This window comes from Canis aureus, chromosome 14 (assembly GCF_053574225.1).
Source record: "Canis aureus isolate CA01 chromosome 14, VMU_Caureus_v.1.0, whole genome shotgun sequence".
Taxonomy (NCBI): Eukaryota; Metazoa; Chordata; class Mammalia; order Carnivora; family Canidae; genus Canis; species Canis aureus.
The window spans coordinates 19,403,609-19,425,766 of NC_135624.1; the positions used below are offsets into that span (position 1 = coordinate 19,403,609).

General features: G+C 35.8%; 1 protein-coding gene across 3 annotated transcripts in view; it reads right to left on the reverse strand.

Annotated features, from left to right (window-relative positions):
- Nucleotides 1–22,158, reverse strand: part of RAD21 (RAD21 cohesin complex component) — a 30,617-nt gene that overhangs the window by 6,779 nt on the left and 1,680 nt on the right. For 2 of the 3 annotated variants that reach the window (XM_077847031.1, XM_077847033.1), the window contains exons 2-10: nucleotides 15,476–15,650; nucleotides 8,695–8,824; nucleotides 6,559–6,658; nucleotides 4,617–4,723; nucleotides 3,758–3,964; nucleotides 3,169–3,294; nucleotides 2,721–2,843; nucleotides 1,477–1,700; nucleotides 272–431 (exon numbers count right to left, since the gene is read on the reverse strand). In XM_077847031.1, the coding sequence (XP_077703157.1) occupies nucleotides 272–431; nucleotides 1,477–1,700; nucleotides 2,721–2,843; nucleotides 3,169–3,294; nucleotides 3,758–3,964; nucleotides 4,617–4,723; nucleotides 6,559–6,658; nucleotides 8,695–8,824; nucleotides 15,476–15,619 (1,321 nt within the window). In that variant the 5' untranslated portion in view covers nucleotides 15,620–15,650. Of the gene's footprint in view, nucleotides 1–271; nucleotides 432–1,476; nucleotides 1,701–2,720; nucleotides 2,844–3,168; nucleotides 3,295–3,757; nucleotides 3,965–4,616; nucleotides 4,724–6,558; nucleotides 6,659–8,694; nucleotides 8,825–15,475; nucleotides 15,651–21,789; nucleotides 21,898–22,158 lie in introns of those variants that run through there. The other variant, XM_077847032.1, reaches the window with a different exon arrangement.

The window sequence follows — 22,158 nt, forward strand, 5'->3', positions numbered from 1 at the left end:
CCTGTAATCCAATGCAGGAGAATCCTCTTATTACAATATTACTCAACTAGTCTAAAACTTTAAACCTTTCCAAAAACAGAACGCTTTCTCTTTAACAAAGCAACCAAATGTAGTTCCCTGTGCAGATATTTGAGTATGTGCCTTTGTTCCAGATTTCTGTTACTCTTGGCAATATATAGGTATATCTTTTTTTTTTTTTTTTTTAATATAGGTATATCTTAAGCCAAATGCTCATTTAAACTTCATCAAGGAACTATTCAAACGAACAGACCGATAACATCACGCTGCTGGTGTTGCTGCTGCTGATCCTCTCTGGGAACCTCTGGATTTTCAAATTCTTTGAGGAATTCATCCAAATTATCAGCTTCTCCTCCTTTCCGCCTTTTTCTAAGATCTTCTGGTACTAGTGGTGTAAGACAGCGTGTAAAGAGCTATAAAAGAATTAAAAATCTCAATTATAAATCACATTAAAAAAATCCATCACTGACATTTCTATTTTCCATTAAGCATGGTTTAATAGAATTATAATCAGTGTGTACATAATTTAGCATGATTTCTACTTAATGTTATATACACTACATTATATCCTGATTTTTAAATATAGGACATCCGGTTTTAAGTGAAGCAATTTTAGAAAAATTAAAACACATTTTAAATTTGCCTGCAATTTATTTTCATATTCATACACTGAAAACTCCATCTAACTGGAATCCTGCCAAGTAGTTTTATGTTTTTTTGACAGTTGATGACTGCATAATATTCCACTGAGTGGAGATACGTGTGTGTATGTATCACATTTGAATGGTTCTTCAATATTAAGACTTTTTAGATTAATTGCAAACAATATAATGATCTTCACAGAAATAGCTTTTTCCATATTTTGAATTATTTCCTTAGGAAAATTTCTAATAATGAGGCCAATGAGTCAAAGAATATAAATATTTTAAGGACTTTCTTCCAAATGATTATATGACTAGGCTTCCAATAAATAGTAAAATCACTTGGTTCAATGCATATTTTAACCTCAGAATAACAGTCTAATAGCACTGCTTCACTCTGAGTTCTTCACTTCAGAACCTTGTTCTGGAATAGTCTGGAACTTAAAGTGAGCCGAAAAGGGCTTATCAGTGCAAATAATTTTCATAAAGCCAGAGAATTATTTACTGTGGGAAAAGGAGAACCATTCCATGGTTTAGAATGAAAGCAAAATGTAGACTGCGACTTGAAGCACAGTGTACACTAAGGCAATAGAACAATAATTATAAGGAGATTGAGGAGGGAGAACTATTAATAAAAACCTGTGGCTTTTAAGTATAGAAAAAATTCCTCCTACATCTTTTAGAAATACAGGTATGAGCAGGATCTTTTCAGATCAGGCTGTGTTTGTATGTTGTGATTTAAGTTAAAAAAAAAAAAAAGTCAATGGTTTTGAAAGTTATTTTTTAAAAATGGCCAAAAAACTGCCAACTATATTACCTTCAGTAGTCTGTTATTCCATAAAGGCTGAGCAGGTAAGGAGAAGAGTTTTTCCACTCCCCCTGTCTCTTTCCACATCATCAATTTCTTGGTGGGTGGTGCCAAATCCAAAGTTGTAACAATATCAGAATAATCACTAAGTTGGGCTCTAATTGTCTTACTATCCAACTCTTTGACACTGTCAACAATCAGCTTCCTCTTCCTCTTGGCTTTTGTTTCTTTGACTGGAATGACAGGAGAAAATAACATCATTTTCATGTGAGGCCATCATGAAAAACAGAGCTTTTAGACTTGGTCTCATTGTATCCCTGCTTTTCTAGACACCTGTTAGAAGAGCCTCAAGAGGGCAGAATCTATTTTAACTTATGTCTAAAGAGACTGGCATACTATAGGTGCTCAATAAAAATCTGCTGAATTAATGACTATGTATAGACTTTGGCACAACAGGAGTACAATAATGCAAAAACCAATACATTTTGCCCATGTAAACTTGTATTGTAAATACGGAACATCTCACACTTGATTCAGATTTGGGATGAAGTCCGGGATTGTATGGCTTACTATTACATCTGAGCGGCCATTAAGAAAAGTTACCTTTATCTTAAATCCTCCATAAATGGTCAAAATTACTATGATTTTTGGTGGAAAAATTACAGTTCATATATGGCAGTTGTACAAGCAGATTGATTAAGTGTGTGTGTGTGTGTGTGGGGGGGGGGGGGGCAGTCCACACCCAGATGGACCTGGAATTCCATCCTAGATTCTTATTGTATATTCATTTCTAATCTTTACTAAAACTCTGCAAAGTAGGTAACACTAGATCAATTTCTCAAGATACAAATTAATTCAAGATTTCATTATACGTCTTAAGAAGCACAACACTGATTTTAGAATCTATCACATTTCCAGACTGTAGCCCAACTATTCAATAAAGACACAGTCAATCCTGTACTTCACTGTAAAATTCTTTGCAATGTTTTCTAATTGTTACACATGTGATCTGTTAGCATAAGACTAAGCTACATATTAGCAAAAAACTTGGTTCTATACTTGTATTTCAAAGCAACTTTTGCAGGTATTCTCTAAGATACTTAGATTATAATAGAAGATTCTATGAGAGATGACTGACAAAGAAGAAAGAAGCTTTGCCATCTATCTAAACAAGAGTAGCAAATAGAGAAGAAAAGCCATAACTAGGACCTTATGTTCTGAATTTTGTAAGACAAAAAGTTTTGTTTGCTCACCAGTGATATCAATAGGTTCCAATGCAAAGGCTTCTTCCTCATTTGGAACAAGTGTTGTCTGATCAGTCATAGTTGGCATTGGTTCAACAGGATCCACTGAATCAGGACTATCAGGCCCACCCACTATAAAAACAGAAATTTGGTCACAAAAGGCATGGGTATTTAATACATCTCCTACAAATGGGGAAAAAAATCCCTTTGAGAAACTAAAAGAAACCCCTTGGTACCAATAACAAATACTATTTTAGTTACAAAGGAGGCTATATTAGCTAAAAGGGGGGGAGGGGTACAGGGTTAACATGTAAGAGAATCAGAATAATCATAAGCACTGTTCTTAAAGAGACTTATAATTCATTATAAGCTGGAACTTTTAGTTTGTGGTCTTCTATTAGATACCTTTTTCACTGCCATACAATCACGTTCAGGTCACTAAACAGGAAATGCTTACTTGAAACATTATCATCCTCATCCATATCATCATGTGCAGGCTGTTCTGGCAACATCACACCTGCCTCAGACAGGGCAGGGGGATCATCAAAGATACCACCATCATTGTTACTTATAAGTTTGTCATCTGAAATACAAAATATATAACTTGAGAAAAAAGTGCTAAAAGAATAGCCTATCACTGGGAAAATAAAATTACGTTAAAATTAACCAAATTAAAAAAAAAAAACTGTATTCAACTTGCATTTCTCTTCAAGATAGTATACAAAAGTATAACAGTATAAAAAAATTCTCTTTTCTAGTTCATATTTCTACTTAAAACATTTATTTAATATAGGTATCAAACACAAAAGAGAGCAGTTTAAGAAGTAGTAACACTTAAAACTCTGAGATAAGCATCTTTAACAAAATTAGGTATTATTATAACCTTTTTAGGCTACAGTTCCACAGAGAACTTGAATGAAATCGATTAATCACAATCCACACATGTATACCTAAAGAGCTGCTTACATGACCCAGAATTAGCGACTGCTCTAAAACACCATAAATGAACAAATAAATGCTAGAATAACCACCGTGTTGCAACCTACCTAATATACCGCCATCATTTCCTTCTCCGAAATTGTCATCCTTATATTGGTCTTCATATTCTAAATGGTTAATTTTCTCATTCAGATTGCTGGTGCTCTGTTCAGGCTCTAACAGTAGGTTAGAAGCACTTGTGCTCACTAACATGTCATCATCCTCAAAAGCACTTCCTTCTCTCATTATCTCACGATCATCCATTCCAAAGTCACCTAAACAAATGTTATTAGTTGAAAAGAGTTAAAAACATCACTGTTATAAAAGAACTAAGGATTTATTATAATTGGAATGTCACATTTGCTGAGGCCTTATTTATCTTTGAGTATTAAACACCCAGTTTAAACTTTAAACCTTTAGCCTCTATATTTCATGAACGGATCTGGGGCACGACTAGCACATTCAAACGTAGGATCCAAATTTAGGTTATCTTAAATACGTTAAGTAAATTTAAATACGTGTATAGGTTAGGTTGCATAAACACTTAAAACATTCGTTATAGTGTGTTGTCATCAAGAAAAAAATTTGCCTGTTTTAAACACTATTCAAGAAGAATAGTAGGTACATAATGAAACTGTTCTCAACTGAGCATTATGTCAGTGTTGGGACTTTCTACAGATTCAAATATAGGTTCTATCACTGTGTATGGGAAGCAGGAATAGGCAAGGACTGAACTCAAGTTTGGTGCATAAATGGAAATGCTTAACATACTGGTAGCAAGGTAAATTCTTTTCTTTATGAGAAAGCATGAGATGAAATTTATCCTTTTATCATCATGAACATATGTCTGGGTTTTCCTTTTCAAACTGCTAGCAGTGTCACAACATACTTCTAACATTATTAGCTAGTAATTTGTTTCTCCATTACCAAAATCATTTTCTTGTAGAATACTGATGTTTCCAACTTCTTCTCTCATGGTTATTTCTTCCACTCTACTCTGGTTCAGGCTGAACTGCTGGGCCACATCAATGTCACTTTAAGAGAATTTCAAATACATTTTAGTCTTAAGTCTCACTGCAATGTATAGGAGAAAAAAATATCCTAATTCTCTCTACAAGGAAAAAACATACATATAAAGTTACCATGGTTTAGAAATCTAAGTATTTGACACTATATACAATCTAAGAATCTGAACAATGATTTGGAATTTGTATTTAGATTTAAAAACCATCAATGACCAGAAAGCAAAACATAGAAAAAACTTAGAAATGCATGGTCTAGACAGGTAGGGGTTTTCATCAGGGTCGTGGTATGAACTCTGAAGTTACCCCACTTTTCTGAGACACTGTCTTCCTCTAATAGATTAATATCTCGTATTGTTTAAAAAATACTCAATAAAAGACCTGTAATATTAAACAACGTGGAATATCATCGGCCAAATTCAGAATATAAATACTTCAAAACAAATGACCAGGTTTATTTAGGAAACAAGTGGCAAGTAAAAGCATGGAAGACTTCTGAGACCTATCAATCAAATGTAGTTTGCTGAATTTGTAGAGACCTTAAACAAACTGAGGATTTAAAAAAGGCCTATGTGTAAACTGGGAACATCTGAATGCTGATTGGATATTACATTAAGGAATTATTCTAATTTATATTTTAAAGGTGGGATGTTGTTATGGATGGATTTAGAAAATTCCCTACCTCAAAAGAGATAGTGAGTTATTTATAGAGGAAGAGATCTACTCTTTAAGATAACCCAGTGGGGTGTTGGAAGGTTGAGTCAGGGAAATATTAATGAAATAAAACTGGCAACATATCCATAATTAAAGAAGCTGATTGGTCAATACATGGGGTTCATATTACCAATCTTTCTACTTTTTAGCTGCTGAATTTCCAATGAAAAAATTTTAAAAACAAAGTGGGAAGTAAGGAAAGCAGCTATATAGCACCTACCATTAACACACACACTCCAAAATAAATCATAATTAGGAGTGATGGATCTTTTTCTTTTTTTTTCATGGATCATTTTCAAAAGCAGACAAATATGTCAAAAAAAGATGGGGCTTGGTCTAGAGGGTTCATCAATTGTGCTACTAAATTACACGAGAAGTTATAGGCACATTCCCTGTCATGGTAAAGACAGATTTTGAGGACTTGAGAAAAGGGAAACACTATAGTATTCTGCTGTAATGGCCATCTCTGTACAACTTTCCCCTTAAATGTATGTTGTTTAACAATGACCCTTTCTTGCTCTCCATGAAGAGTTATCTCATATGTTCATTAAAAAACAAACAAAAGAACCAGAAATTGTAGCTGAGTACAGCACAGCAAAGAAGATAACCAGTAAATTTTAATATATACCCCCAAAGAAAAAAATCATGAAGCAATAGTTCATATTCACTGATACTATGAAAGCACACATCTGAAAACTTTAGTTTACACAAGCTTTGGCCAAATAAGCACATTAGAATTCTACAACCTTAGATTTGTTAAGGTTGATATCTATATAACTTTCTTACAGAAGAAACGATTCTAAGGTTGTGCATTTCATATTTATACACTATCCTAATTGAAAGTATATATATTTTAGCCTCATGTTAACTTGATGTCAAAATAGTTCAAGGAAACTTTCTGTTTGGAAGCAAGTCATGTTATCTGTAGACCAAGTCAACAACTAAACAAGGGAGGAGGAAGGGCACCTGGGTGGCTCAGTGGTTGAGTGTCTGCCTTTGGCTCAGGGCGATCCCAGGGTCCTGGGATGAGTCCCAGCATCAGGCTCTCTGCAGGGAGCCTGCTTCTCCTTCTGCCTCTCATGAATAAATAAATAAAACCTTTAAAAAAGGGGGGGGGGGGAGGAGGGACATACTCTAAGTCAGGAAGTGGCTGATCAAAGTCATGAAATTCTTCAGGTAAGGTAATAGCATTGTAAGCAGCTTCTCGATTTTCCTCAGGCAGGTCAACAACACCTGGAAAAGAAATGGTAAACTTCAAGGCCCGGTTATACCACAAATTATCTAAAGATCAAAGGAAGATAAAGTCAGTATAATTTCCTAAGGTTATAGTCTAGAAAGATCGTTAGCCTATGCAAAGTACCACCAAGGCACAATACTTTTATTTTTCTATAATAAGAAAAACTACTTGCTTTCCAAAAGCAAAGTCAAGGCACTACCTATGCATTAAGGTGATATCCTTAAAAGGACTAAGTGTTAATAACAGTTTTCTCAACAAGAAATTTGTGAGGAATAACTACAAAGGAGCACCTTAACTGTTGAGGAATTGACTATTTTAGGCTAAGTATGATTATAGTGTTTTAATTTTTTTCTATATTCTTCAAGTGGTCTAAACTAAAAATGCATTGCTTTAAAAGATAAAATTAAACAAAAAGCATGATTATTTAAGCAAAATACAATTAGTATCCACCATGTTAGAAATCATTCAAGTATCATAGGCTCTGCCTAAACATCTTTGGTTTTTAGATTTTTATATAAATTCCAGTTAGTGAACACATAGTGCAATATTAGTTTCAGGAGAATTTAGTGATTCATCACCTATATATAACACTTATATCTAACAAGCGTCCTCCGTAATACCAACCTCCCATTTAGCCCTCCCCCTCACACCCACCTCCCATCCAGGAAGCCTGTTTTCTATAGCTGAGTTTCTTATGGTTTGCATTCTCCTCTTTTTTTTACCTTTCCCCTTTCTTCAGCTGTTTTATTTCTTGAATTCCACATAAGTGAAATCATGGTATTTGCCTTTTCCTGACTTATTTCGCTTAGCATAAGCTAGCTAACACTCTAGCTCCATCCAGATCATTGCAAATGGCAAGATTTCATTCTTTTTGATGGCTGAAGAGTATTTCGTTGTGCACGTATACACACACACACCCACTTCTTTATCCATTCATCAGTCAACGGACATCTGGGCTCTCTTTCCATGTTTGGCTATTGTAGATAATGCTGCTAAAACACCGGGGTGCATCGAGCCCTTTAAATTAGTATTCTTGTATTCTTTAGGTAAATAGCAAGTCGTACAATTGCTGGATCATAAGATAGTTCTATTTTTAACTTTTTGAGGAACCTCCATATTGTTTTTCAGAATGGCTACACCAGTTTGCATTCCTACCAACAGTGCAAGAGGGTTCACCTTTCTCTGCATCCTTGTCAGTATCTGTTGTTTCCCATACTGTTGATTTTAGCCATTCTGACAGATGTGATGTGATATCTCATTGTAGTTTTGATCTGTATTTCCCTGATGAGTGATATTAAGCTTCTTTTCATGTGTCTCCTTAGCCATCTGTATGAATACCTTACTTTTAAACAAAAATTAGATCTAAAAAACTTCACTATTCATATATTAAAATAAAGTGCTAACATATAACCTCAGCAGAAACTACTGTGTAAGGCCATCTCTCTTATGCTTTATTTTAATTACATTAAAATGTCATCAGTGCTTTAAAAAATTGTAAGACAATACATGAATTCAGATAAATGCCCTAGTTATCATCTATGGAGATGGAAATTTGGTTGTTAAAGTCTAGTTTTAGAACCAATCATTAGATAAAACATAAAAAACTACAGAGAACATTTAATAAAAGCCTCAAGTTAAAAGTGAATTTTAAGAATATGCTAAAATTATTCAAGAAAAACACTTTTAAATCCTAAGATTTTCTTTTCTGAGCTATATTTTTTAAAAAAAATCATGTAACAATTAGCTTTCAACATTTTTCCTGTCTATTTATTATTATTTATAAGCTTTCAACATTTTAACTCTTAGTTCTACAAAAGCTGATGAAAAAAGGTTAAAAAGAAGAGTGATTGTTATAATTCCAAATGCATGAGACATGGATTTCTTCCCTTGAACTGCTGCTTCTCCAAGTGTTGCCCTATTTTTGAAGGGTTCCTTGTACTACAATTAAAACAAGTGTATGTTTTGCAGTTTTTCACACTACAGAACTTCCAAGGTTTAAAAAAAAAAAAAAAAAAAAAAAAGTCAACAATACCTGGCCGAAAAGCCATCTTTATCTTAATGAATGCTTCATTACAGTCTGCAAGGAGGTATTTGGCTTTTCTGTGATAGATTCGAACTACTCCCAGTAAGAGATGTCCTGATGTTCGTAGTGCCATCTTCACCTATGAATAAAACATGAATATTAATCTAATTCATAAAGTTAATATTTTGGTTTTAGAGATAATCATACTGCGAAGCTTGTATTTTGTGCAATTTATAGGCGGCTTTTATCTCTTTATACTTTTGATCATTTATTTGAAGTTATCTTATAGGATGGAATACTTCTAAACTCGTTTTATGAGGCCAGCATCACCTTAATTCCAAAACCAGACAAAGACCCCACCAAAAAGGAGAATTACAGATCAATATCCCTGATGAACACGGATGCAAAAATTCTCAGCAAGATACTAGCCAACAGAATCCAACAGTACATTACAAAGATTATTCACCATGACCAAGTGGGATTTATCTCTGGGATGCATGGGGAGTTCAACATTCGTAAAACAATCAACGTGATAGATCATATCAACAAGAGAAAAAACAAGAACCATATGATCCTCTCAGTAGATGCAGAGAAAGCATTTGACAAAATACAGCATCCATTCCTGATCAAAACTCTTCAGAGTATAGGGAGAGAGAGAACATTCCTCAGCATCTTAAAAGCCATCTATGTAAAGCTCAAAGCAAGTATCATTATCAATGGGGCAACACTGGGAGCCTTTCCCATAAGATCAGGAACACGACACGAACGTCCACTCTTACCAATGCTATTCAACATAGTACTAGAAGTCCTAGCCTCAGCAATCAGGCAACAAAAAGAAATGAAAGGCATTCAAATTGGCAAAGAAGTCAAACTCTCCCTCTTTGCAGAAGACATGATACTGTACATAGAAAACCTCAAGATTGCTAGAGGTCATACAGCAATTCGGCAGAGTGGAAGGACACAAAATCAATGCCCAGAAATCAGTGGCATTTCTATACACTAACAATGAGACTGAAGAAAGAGAAATTAAGGAATCAATCCCATTTACAATTGCACCCAAAAGCATAAGATACCTAGGAATAAGCCTCACCAAAGAGGTAAAGGATCTATACCCTAAAAACTACAGAACACTTCTGAAAGAAATTGAGGAAGACACAAAGAGATGGAAAAATATTCCATGCTCATGGATTGGAAGAGTTAATATTGTGAAAATGTCAATGCTACCCAGGGCAATTTACACGTTTAATGCAATCCCTATCAAAATACCATGGACTTTCTTCAGAGAGTTGGAACAAATCATCTTAAGATTTGTGTGGAATCAGCAAAGACCCCAAATAGCCAGGGGAATATTGAAAAAGAAAACCAGAGCCGGGGGCATCACAATGCCAGATTTCAGGTGGTACTACAAAGCTGTGGTCATCAAGACAGTGTGGTACTGGCACAAAAACAGACACATAGATCAATGGAACAGAATAGAGAACCCAGAAATGGGCCCTCAACTCTGTGGTCAACTAATATTTGACAAAGCAGGAAAGAATATCCACTGCAAAAAGTACAGTCTCTTCAATAAATGGTGCTGGGAACATTGGACAGCCACGTGCAGAAGAATGAAACATGGCCATTCTCTTACACCATACACAAAGATAAACTCAAATGGATGAAAGATCTAAATGTGAGACAAGAATCCATCAAAATCCTAGAGAACACAGGCAACACCCTTTTTGAACTTGGCCACAGCAACTTCTTGCAAGATACATCTTTGAAGGCAAGGGAAACAAAAGCAAAAATGAACTATTGGGGCTTCATCAAGATAAAAAACTTTTGCACAGCAAAAGAAACAGTCAACAAAACTAAGACAACCTACAGAATGGGAGAAGGTATTTGCAAATGACGTATCAGATAAAGGGCTAGTATCCAAGATCTATAAAGAACTTATGAGGGATCCCTGGGTGGCGCAGCGGTTTGGCGCCTGCTTTTGGCCCAGGGCGCGATCCTGGAGACCCGGGATCGAATCCCACGTCGGGCTCCCTGCATGGAGCCTGCTTCTCCCTCTGCCTGTGTCTCTGCCTCTCTCTCTCTCTGTGACTATCATAAATAAATAAATAAAATCTTAAAAAAAAAAAAAAAAAAAAAAGAACTTATGAAACCCAACAGCAAAGAAACAAACAATCCAATCATGAAATGGGAAAAGACATGAACAGAAATTTCACCAAGGAAGACACAGACATGGCCAACAAGCACATGAGAAAATGCTCCACATCACAGGCCATCAGGGAAATACAAATCAAAACCACAATGAGATACCACCTCACACCAGTGAGAATGGGGAGAATTAACAAGACAGGAAACAACAAATGTTGGAGAGGATGTGGAGAAAAGGGAACCCTCTTGCACTGTTGGTGGGAATGTGAACTGGTACAGCCACTCTGGAAAACTGTGTGGAGGTTCCTCAAAGAGTTAAAAAATAGAACTGTCCTACGACCTAGCAATTGCACTGCTGGGGATTTACCCCAAAGATACAGATGCAGTGAAATGCCAGGACACCTGCACCCCGATGTTTATAGCAGCAATGTCCACAAGAGCCAAACTATGGAAGGAGCCTTGGTATCCATCAAAAGATGAATGGATAAAAGAAGCTGTGGTCTATGTATACAATGGAATATTACTCAGCCATTAGAAACGACAAATACCCACCATTTGCTTCACCATGGATAGAACTGGAGGGTATCATGCTGAGTGAAGTAAGTCAACTAGAGAAGGACAAACATTATATGGTTTCATTCATTCAGGGAATATAAAAAATAGTCAAAGGGTTTAAAGGGAAAAGGAGAGTAAATGAGTGGGAGATATCAGAGAGGGAGACAGAACATGACATACTCTTAACTCTGGGAAACCAACAAGGGGTAGTAGAAGGGGCGGCGGGCAGGGGGATGGGGTGACTGGGTGATGGGCACTGAGGGGGGCACTTGACGGGATGAGCAATGGGTGTTATATGTTGGCAAATCAAACTCCAATTAAAAAAATACAAAAAAAAATGAAGTTACCTTATAATCACTTCTATTTTACTTTATTTATGCCTTTACCTGTAGTAAATCCTGAGTAGTCACAAAGAACAGATTGTCAGTAATTCATCAGTTAACACAGATAAGAAGGCAGCTATGAAGCAGGTACTAAGGCATTCCAGAAATTGTTGTCATAAGTACTTTAAGGAATATGGAGCATTTTTGGTTGCCTAATCCAGAGCCATTGCTCTTTGCTGGCTAAGTGAACTCTGATTTTGTTTGAGAAGTGACTGTCCCCAGCCTTGAAGAGCTGTCTCATTCTTCCTTACTAATGCTTCTTGAATGGGCATATAACCCAGCTCAACCAACAAAAAAGAAGCATGAAGTAGGTCAGTTCTGAGAATGATGTTCCCAGTACAAGGAGAATGTCTGCCTCTTTCTTCTCCCTTCTTGTGTTGTGTGCAGGTTGGGGTTTGGAGCTGCTTGTAGTCACAGGCCGTGAGTGTAAGGACAAGAAGCCAACACAAGATTGAGGAGTCCTGGGGTGCCTAGGTGGGTCAGCTGGTTGAGCATTCTAATTCTTGGTTTCAGCTCAGATCATGATCCCAGGGCTGTGAGATCAAGCCCTGTGGGAAGGCTCCATGCTCAGTGCAAAGCTGGCTTAGGACTCTCTTTCCCTCTTCCTCTACCCCCACCCTCTCTCTAAAAATAATTAAATCTTAAAAAACAAAAACAAAAAAAACAGTGAGTCCTTAGATGAATGACACCATCGAACTGCTCAACTAATCCTAAATCTTCCTTTTTTCTAAACTTCTGGTTAAGTAAGACTGTTAATTTTCCATTAAGCCATTTTTCACTTAGTTTTATCAGCTGACTGGAAGGCAAACTAACTGATCAAGGATAATCATCTTTCTTCACAACAAAATATACTCCCTCATCCTGTTTTTTTTTCAAGGTAGATCTCAATCAACGCTTATATGGGATCTAGTGTGTTATGAGTGTCGGTGTTGTAAGGAACACAGGTTATAATATATCCAGAGAAAACTCTACAGAGGTTACCTATGGCTGTTCCAACAGAGGGTTGGGGTTAGGAGGGGCAGAAGGCACAGAGTTGCAACTGAGCTATATGTCTGACACTTGTTCTAAACAACTAACCCAACATTCATCCCTAATGAGAACCACACAGCAAGAGCAAACCTTAGAAATATTCAGGTCAGTTTACTCTGTGGAAATATCTTTATAGTCTATCAAAATAAAACAGGATCAATCAAATAACCTACATAGAAATGGTTAAGTTATTCTCTCTCTCACACATTCGTCACAGTTTTTGATATTATTCCTGAACCATATGCCTTGCTTTGTGGCTACTGGTAGACACCTTCATATATAAGATTGTCTTGTACTCTTTTATAGCACCCCTAACAGAGTACGAAGTACTCTGTACATACTATTAAAAAATTTGTCATCCTTTTAAGCCAAATCACCCTCAATATTAATGGGTGTTAAAGATTAGTCACACATACTAATTTCAAAAAAAGAGCTCAACTTCTTCTTTCCATTCATTTAACTCAGTAAGCCTATCTATAAAAAGTAGAAAATATCATATTCTCATACAATTCAACCAGCAGAGCAAACTGGCACTATCTCCCCACAGAGCCAAATTATAATGCATATCAGAAATCTCTATTATCACACCTGGCCCAACAATTATATTCCTAAACATTAACATTAAGGAAAAACTTACAGATATGAACAAAAGACCACTGAACACGAAGCTTCTCTATGTAATACTGGTTTTGACATATTCTAACATCACATAAAAATTAACTTGGAGTCAAAAAAAAAAAAGACACAGATGTGAACAAAAGATTTTGCAAGCAGTGTTTGTTTATTCAATAGTTTAAAAAAAAATAAAAGAGGAAAATAAACCTGTAGTCCTACTACCTAGAGAAATCTTTGGATAATTTAATGGTTGCACTGTACAAGACCAGAGGAATTAAAATTCAAGAAATTAGGAAAAAATATAGACTACCCAAAAAAGAGACTGGTAAAATAAATCATGTACAATCACAACAATGAATTAGAGGTCCATAATCCTTTAACTTAAATCCTAGGGGCCAAATATGTTTTGGAATTCAGAGGTTTTTTTGATCATAAAGATAATGCAGAGCATGAGATACATATAAAGATATTCCCAGCAACATCTATTTAGAGCACTTTCCAATAATCCTACATGTTAGGGATTCTACACTGAATATATGAATACACAAGTGGCTTCACTTCAATTTCTGTCAAGTCTGTTCCCATTTTTTTGTATTTAAATTCTGTGGATAAGAGGCTGTAACAGTGTATAATGCAACATTAAAAATGATAAAGCTATGAACAGAGCTTTTTCTGAATGCAGCCTATGTTACAAAACATGTAATAAAGCTGTGTATACATACAGTAAGGTGAAAAACTGTGTAAAGAACATGCGCACATTTTAGAAGGCATACCAAAACACTAAAAGGTTTCTCTACATGGTAAGACTAAAGATCACCTATTTTTCTGCTTGTAAAGTTTTCATTTTAATATTGTCTGAGATATAACTTGACAGAAATGTCCTTTATAGCAATAAACTCCACCTACTATAGTTCTAAAACCAGCCTAAATTCCATAGACAGATGGAAGCTTTATAATTAGCTAATTACAAATACAAATTTTCACGTTTTCACCTGTAACTTCTTTTCCCACACTATTTTTCTAAATAAGTCTTTTCTATATCCCAGCTTTATTCCTTTGAGATCCTCCTGCTCTTTCAGCAATAAAGAACTACTCTTATTTAACATGTTATGGCAGCCAGCACCATCCAAACTGCCAGTTCTAAGAGCAGCTCCCAACGCTGGTCCAGACAGCTGTGATCTGGAATGTTTTCTCAACAGGACAATGGACGCATGTATATGTTAATACAAGGTCCAGGAAAAGACCTTTAAAATAGGCACGATATGCATGTATACATAAAAATCGTATTTAAGGACTTTTCCTCTGAGATCAGTCTGTATATATTTTTTGAAGTCAATATATCTGTTTTTAAATGAAGTGCTAATGATGTCAATAGATTTAATTGTGTCTGCATGTTCTAAAAGTACTTTCTTGGCAACAAAAAAAACACTGGATTATTTCCAGTTACACTATTTGTGAAATTCAAGGGTGAAAACCACTGCTTCACAGAACAGTTCTGGAGGATGTCAATAAAAGATCCTCTCAGCACAGATCAGTCAACAAAGTAGGTAAGGTAAGGATATTCATGAGGCTTCCATTCTAGTGGAAAACAGAGTAATTAACTATTTAGGAAAGAACATAGCAAGTATAAGTTTTGAGACAGGAAGAAGCTGGATATCAAGAAACAGCAAGTAGGCCCATAGAGCTGAGGAGGAACAAGTGTTATGGACACTGTGGGTAAGATAATTAGATCTGATCCCTGTAACATTTCCTAATTAATGGATGGTCTTTTTGATTATTTTGTAAATTCTCAAATTAGTAACATCTATATACATATTTAAGTACAAAAACATCTAGAAAGAAAAATATAAAATATTTGGGTACTGCTTGACGTCATATTTATCTACCATGGAAATAGGCAAAGAAAATATCTGTGCACTCGGAGAACTTTTTAAAGGGAATACTATAAACATTTCTTTGCCTCCAATATACAGAGATGCCAACCTAAAAAGGTGTTTCACAGAAATCTATCTTACATATCAATAAACAATTGACAAGGTGAATAAAAATATCAACATCAATCATACCTTTGGTGAGATGATACTCTCCACACTGCTCTCTAAATTACACTCAAACACATGGGCTTTGGTTAGCTTCTTATCCCAGTGGGCCGCTAGCCAAATTTTGGCCAGAGGCCCTCTCTTACTGAGGACAAAATGTGCGTAGAACATTGTTCCGGCTGATTATGAAACAGGAGGAAAACTGAAAAGGAAAAAAAGTTAATATAAACACCATATGAAAACAAAGACTTATCAATACATATAAGAAATCTGAAAATAAAATAGTTTCCAATTCTTTTTAATATGAGAACTATGAAAGGTTTGAGTTAGGTACAATACTCATTTAAAAAAACCACCTATTGGGGATCCCTGGGTGGCTCAGCAGTTCAGCACCTGCCTTTGGCCCAGGGTGTGATCCTGGGGTCCCGGGATCGAGTCCTGCGTCAGGCTCCCGGCATGGAGCCTGCTTCTCCTTCTGCCTGTGTCTCTGCCTCTCTCTCTCTCTCTCATGAACAAATAAATACAATCTTAAAAAACAAAAACAAAAACAAAAAACCACCTATTGCTTAGTTTTGAGAGGGCAAGAACCCAAAAAAATTAAGAGCTGAAGGGGGAAAGGAACAAAAGAGTCAAATCACTTTCATACTCCAAACAAAAGTACCAGTTTTTTTTTTTTTAAGTTGTCACCAAAGAAACTCTTGTTCATTTTGAAGTTCTATCAAATGTGCATATTTCATCCTGTCCTGATTACTGACTGTGGAGTCTGCCTCTGTCCAAAAGCTACATAAATATATTCTTTATGGCAAGAAAAGTATGTCCAAGAAGAAAAAACATTCAGGCACAGATATTAATCAATACCCAAATTTCTATTTTTAGAACCTCATTAATAATTGATACTCCACTAGATTGATATAATAACTGCTACCTCATAACAAGCACTGTGATATAATAAATATTTCATACTGTAGGTACCAAATAAAGATAAGCAGGTGGGTTGGTCCCATTTTACAGGTGAGTAGTTTAGAAAAGCTGAGGCTTAAAAACTATTATGTATATGGTTTTACCAACTCAGGAAGTTAAAAGCACATGCCCAGTTATAACTAAAACACTAAATTCAGAAAAATGATAGTGTAACACTTATCTTACGACTGAATTAGTCTTAGTAGAAAAGCAGGGGTTATTCATATTTTTCTTTCAGCAAGCTATGTATTAATACATATAATAATAATAATAATAAGAAGAAGAAGAAGAAGAAGAATAAAAGGCAGCCTAAAAACTCCAGCTTGGAGAGTATACTAACTGTGCATGTTTCCTAGATTTCTTGTGTTGATAGTTCCCTTATCTTCCCTCTTTCACAGAAGACTTAAAAAGTCTATTTTGCCAGATAAATTTCTTTCTAAGATGCCCCATCACTGGAATAAGATGTAACGTTTTTACAGAAATAAACTAAGGAACACCAGTAGCAAATGAAAAGTACTCAAACATTTTTAAAACATCTTTGATCTGGAAATAATTATAGATTCACAGGAGTCCCAGAAATAGTACAGAGAGGTCCCATTTACTCTTTAACCAGTTTGCCCCATGATGACATTTTACATATAGTGCCAAACCAGGGCAGTGACAATGGTGCAATGTGTATGTATAATTCTGTCATTTTATCACATGTGCAGATTTATGTAACCTCCACTGTGTGAGAATAAAATGCAAAATTAGTTCATTAACACAAAACTCTCCCTCCTTTCCTATCCTTTTTGTCACACCCATTCCTTCCTCTCTACCATTCTTAAGCCCCAACCACCACTCTGTTCTTCATATAATTTTGTCACTTTGAGAACATTATATAAATGGAATCACACAGCATATGACCTTTTGGATTCTGCTGACACTCTTTGAGATCCACCCAAGTCGTTGCATTTATTAACAGTATATATGTTCCTTTTTATCACTGAGTAGCACTCCATGAAATGGATATCCCACTATTTGCTTTGTCAATCACCTACTGAAGGATATTTGGTTGTTTCCAGTTGGAGGTTATCTAAAATAAAGCAGCTATAAATATCTATGTATGCAGACTTAGGTGAAGTTTTCATTTCTCTGGGACAAATGTCCTGACGTATGACTGCTGGGTAGCACAGTGTATGTTTAGTTTTAAAAGAAACCTTAACATTACATCTATCAAAATCCGAGTGAGTTTTCTTTATAGCCACTGACAATTTCATAAAATTTATATGGAAAGGCAAAGGAATGAGAATAGCTAAAACTATTTCTTTTTAAAAAATCACAGAGGGATGAACTTGTCTAACTAATTTCAAGATTTACATAGTTACAAAAGTCAACATTGTTTGGCAGAGAGAAAAACACAGAGATCAATAAAACAGGACAGAGAACCCAGAAATCTACATAAATAAGTCCAACTGATTTTTCACAAAGATGAAGCAGCTTGACAAAGAGGAAAAGATAGTCTTTTAAACAAATGGTGTTTGGGTGGGGCACCTGGGTGGCTCAGTGGTTGAGCATCTGTCTGCCTTTGGCTCAGGTGGTAATCCCATGATCCTGGGATCGAGTCTCTCACATCAGGCTCCCTATAGCAAGCCTGCCTCTCCCTCTGCCTATGTCTCTGCCTCTGTCTCTGTTTATGGAGGGGGGGGGGGGGGGGAAGTGCTTGGCTGAGTGGATAACATCCACGGGGGGGGAGGGGAGAGGGGGGGAACCTTGATTCAAACCTCACACATTATATAAAAGTAGTTCAAAATAAATAAATAAATAAATCCCAAACTTTCTTTTTTAAATTACAGACTTAAATGTAAAAGTATAAAAGTTTTAGAAAAAAAACAGACAAAAAACCCTTTGGTACCTAAAGCTTAGTAAGAGTTTTTAGACAGAACACAAAACCTGTCCCATAAAGCAAAAAAAAAAAAAAACCCAATAAATTGGCCTTTATCAAATTAAGAAATTGTGTTCTATTAAAGAGCTCAGTGAGAATGTAAAAATACATCACAAAATAGGAAAAAAAAATTGAAAATGAAATATCTGACCTGGGTCCAGAATAAAAAACTCTAAAAACTCAAGAAAAAAAAGTCTAATTAGAAAATGGGCAAAAGAAATGCAGAAAAATTTCAAAGAAAAGGACATACCAAAGGCAAATAAGAATGAGAAGATGCTCACCATCACCAGTCATTAAGAGCAAATTTAGACCCATGAGAATTTAAAAAAAATTAAAAAAAAATTGGGATCCCTGGGTGGCGCAGCGGTTTGGCGCCTGCCTTTGGCCCAGGGCGCGATCCTGGAGACCCGGGATCGAATCCCACGTCGGGCTCCCGGTGCATGGAGCCTGCTTCTCCCTCTGCCTGTGTCTCTGCCTCATTCTCTCTCTCTCTCTGTGACTATCACAAATAAATAAAAATTAAAAAAAAAATTTAGACCCATGAGAGATCACTGCACATCTATTGCAGGACCTAAAATAAAAAATAATGGCAACACCGAAGTCCAGGAGGATATACAGAAGCTTTCTCTCTTACAAACTGCTAGTAGGAATATAAAATTTCTTTTGAACTAGCTTAAAAAAAAACACCCCAAAGTTAACTCTAATTTTCATGTTTGTAAATTAAAAAGAGACTGTAAATTTTAAAATGAGAATTTTGCTTACTGTACTTTGAAATAAAAACTGTGCCCATTCTTTCCAGTGATGTACAGAATATATTAAACATATTACAGACAAGAGATTTCATGCCTGTCAAAAATGTTTGAAAGGATACAGGGGGGTGGTGCAAAATTCAGTCAGATTTGTCTCCTCTCCATTTTCCATCACTTAATGGCAAAAGGTCCTGAAATTCTCATTTGCTGAACCAGACATTCCAGGAGGATCATTAATATACACTAGGAAAATTGTCTCAAAAAAAAAAAAATGGCCTCATCAAATGCACAATGTTGTGAATTTTCTCTCAAATGTAAAGTGAAGAAAAGAACTTAGGAATATGAAACTAGAGGAATTTAGGTCAAACACTCTAAAGTATAAGAATTAAATAATAACACCTCCAGCTTATCTTATAACCTGCTCAGCAGTATTTTATAGTTCAAAATATGCTTCCCATATTCCAAGAGTCTATGTTGCAAAACAGTACTTTTACTTTAAGCTCAAGTGTTAGTGTGAAAATTAAAACACATCTACAGCACTATAAAGTCTACAGGATTTTGTAGAAAGCCAATATGGCAGTGTGTGGTTAGAAATGCAGTCACTGTCATACACAAGAAGTCCCAAATTTCACGGCAGAAGACAGTTGTGTTCCAAATAAAAATCTCCTTAATATTTAGCTTAGAATACTGCCTATCCCTTGACAACTACTAAATAGGTGCTTAATGAATAAAGAAATGTGCTTCTTAAATAAAAGAAATGAGCCACTTAGGTGGCTCAGTCGGTTAAGTGTCTCCCTGCAGCTCCGGATCTTGGGTCTTGGGATGGAGCCCCTCATTACCTTGGGCACCTTGCTAAGTGGGGAGCCCATTTCTCCCCCCCTCTGCTCCCTCAGTTTGTGCTCTCTGTCAAATAAAGAAAGAAAATCCTTTAAGAAAAAAAAAAAAAAGAGAGATACACAAAGTGATCTCATAATTGGCACATGTAAAATATTCTGGAGATTTTAGAAATTAAAACTCCTGGTGCTTTTCAACAGGTGTCAGTAGCTCATGGCCTGGACTTAAGCTCATAGTCAGAGTACCATGCCTAAAATATCCCAGCTATGCGGAGGCAGATTCCTAAATAGATGCTTTCTTGGCATGGGATGGGGTAACTAAAGCAGAGTGGTGCTAAAATTATTCTGGGAAACAATTAGCAAGAGGAAATCACCCTAATAACTAAAGGAAGCCTGAAGCACAGTGGTGGATCAACTACTGGCTTATATCTAAATAAGGAGAAAGTATAATCATTGCTTTTAGACAGTTTTTTTTTCTTAGTATTACTATACTTTAGCCAATCTTAAAAAAAAAAAAAAAAGGCTGATTAATCTCTGTAGATTTGGAAGATTCTAAAGCTGCTAATTCTTTGCAAAACATCTTAGCATAAAGCCAGCATTTGGTCCCAGAGCATAGTTTAGCAATTTCATGATTTCTCATTTTTTTTTCTAAAGCAGCAAACTTTTTCCAACATATCCTAAAAAGTAATTTTAGTCTAAAGTGAAATGGCAGAAAGATCAATATTTTAGAACATATTTAGGAATGCAAAAAACAGCAATTTCTTTATGATCTTTCAACAAAAGCCAAAGGTAAATGTGTTTACAACATTAGTTATTACATTTCACTCATCTGTTAGAAAGCTGGGTAGGACAATGGTTGTATGTAAATTGGTATGACCTCTTTGAAGGGCAATCTGCCAACACCTTATGAAAATCTCAAACAATCATACTTTTAAACCAGAAACTGCACTTCCAATAATAATGCCATATATACTTGGAGATGTATAATATTAATAAAAACAAAAATCTTAAAAACCTCACTAAGCTCTAAGAATGTTGTGTCCATCCTCTTCAGGACAGTTGTCTGAAAAGTGCTGGCCCATTTTACAGATGGGAAAACAGAGAAAAGGAGAGGACAATGTGCTAAAGTTCACTAGCATTTAATCCAAGTGGGAACTTGAATTTCAGAGCCCACACCTCTAACTGCAACACCGTGTTGCCCTGTCAGCATGAATTCTAATGACAAAATATTAGAAACAACCCTACCTGGTTGCTAATTGGTGACTTTTAACAAAATACGTATAAAAGAATCCCATGCGGCCTTAAACAATGACATATATATATGTATTAAAAAAAAAAAGGGCTCTTTCTATACTATATACTCAATGCATTTGCATAAAATATCTCTGGTGTACAAATGAAAATGAGACACTGACCTTTGGAAGTGGGTCTGCTGAGAAAGTGAGATCTACCTTTTTGTACTGTTTGACTTTAACTTGGAACACACACATATATCACCTATTCAAAGTAAATACTATTATATTGGAAGTCAAGACACAATCCTGCTTTGCTATTAACTAGCAACTTGAGCGCTTACTCTGTGTGGTTCATTCTCACAAACTATAAGCACCTAAAGGTTGAAATTCAGCGATTTACTGACCTTGGAAAATATACCTAACTCAGGTAAGAAAGTAACTATCTCTGGGGGCTTGGGAGAGTGTAGCAGGAACAGAAGTTATTTCCAACCCTGCACACTAGAGTTCCCCACCCTTTTGGTACTAACATTCTTTGAACAAGAGTTTTAGGGTCAGGGGTCCGAGATTCAAATTCAGCTCCTTCCTTAGCTGTTCTGTAATGGCTACAAGTTACTTATTATTTGAGTCTTGGGTTTCACACCTGTAAAATGAGGATATTTACCAAACAGGATTACCAGAACGAGGAACAGCAAACTGACACAATCCCATTGTAGTTATAAGTAAACAGAAACTTTGAAATAAATCTCACAGCAGAGCATACACACAAGCCAGTTACGATTATGCTCTAATCACCTGACGTCACGTTTAAACAAACAGAACCTTTATTTCTCAAATATTAGAAATCTCCCTTCTGCGCAAAACTGTAAAAGATACAAGTTCTCAGAATACGTGTCTCAATGAATGGAAATTCATCAGAGAAGAAACCATCAACTTTAAGAATACTTTAAACATATACCACACTTCAAGTGGTAAACCATTCTAGAGCGGGTGTTGCCTTTATAAATAGCAA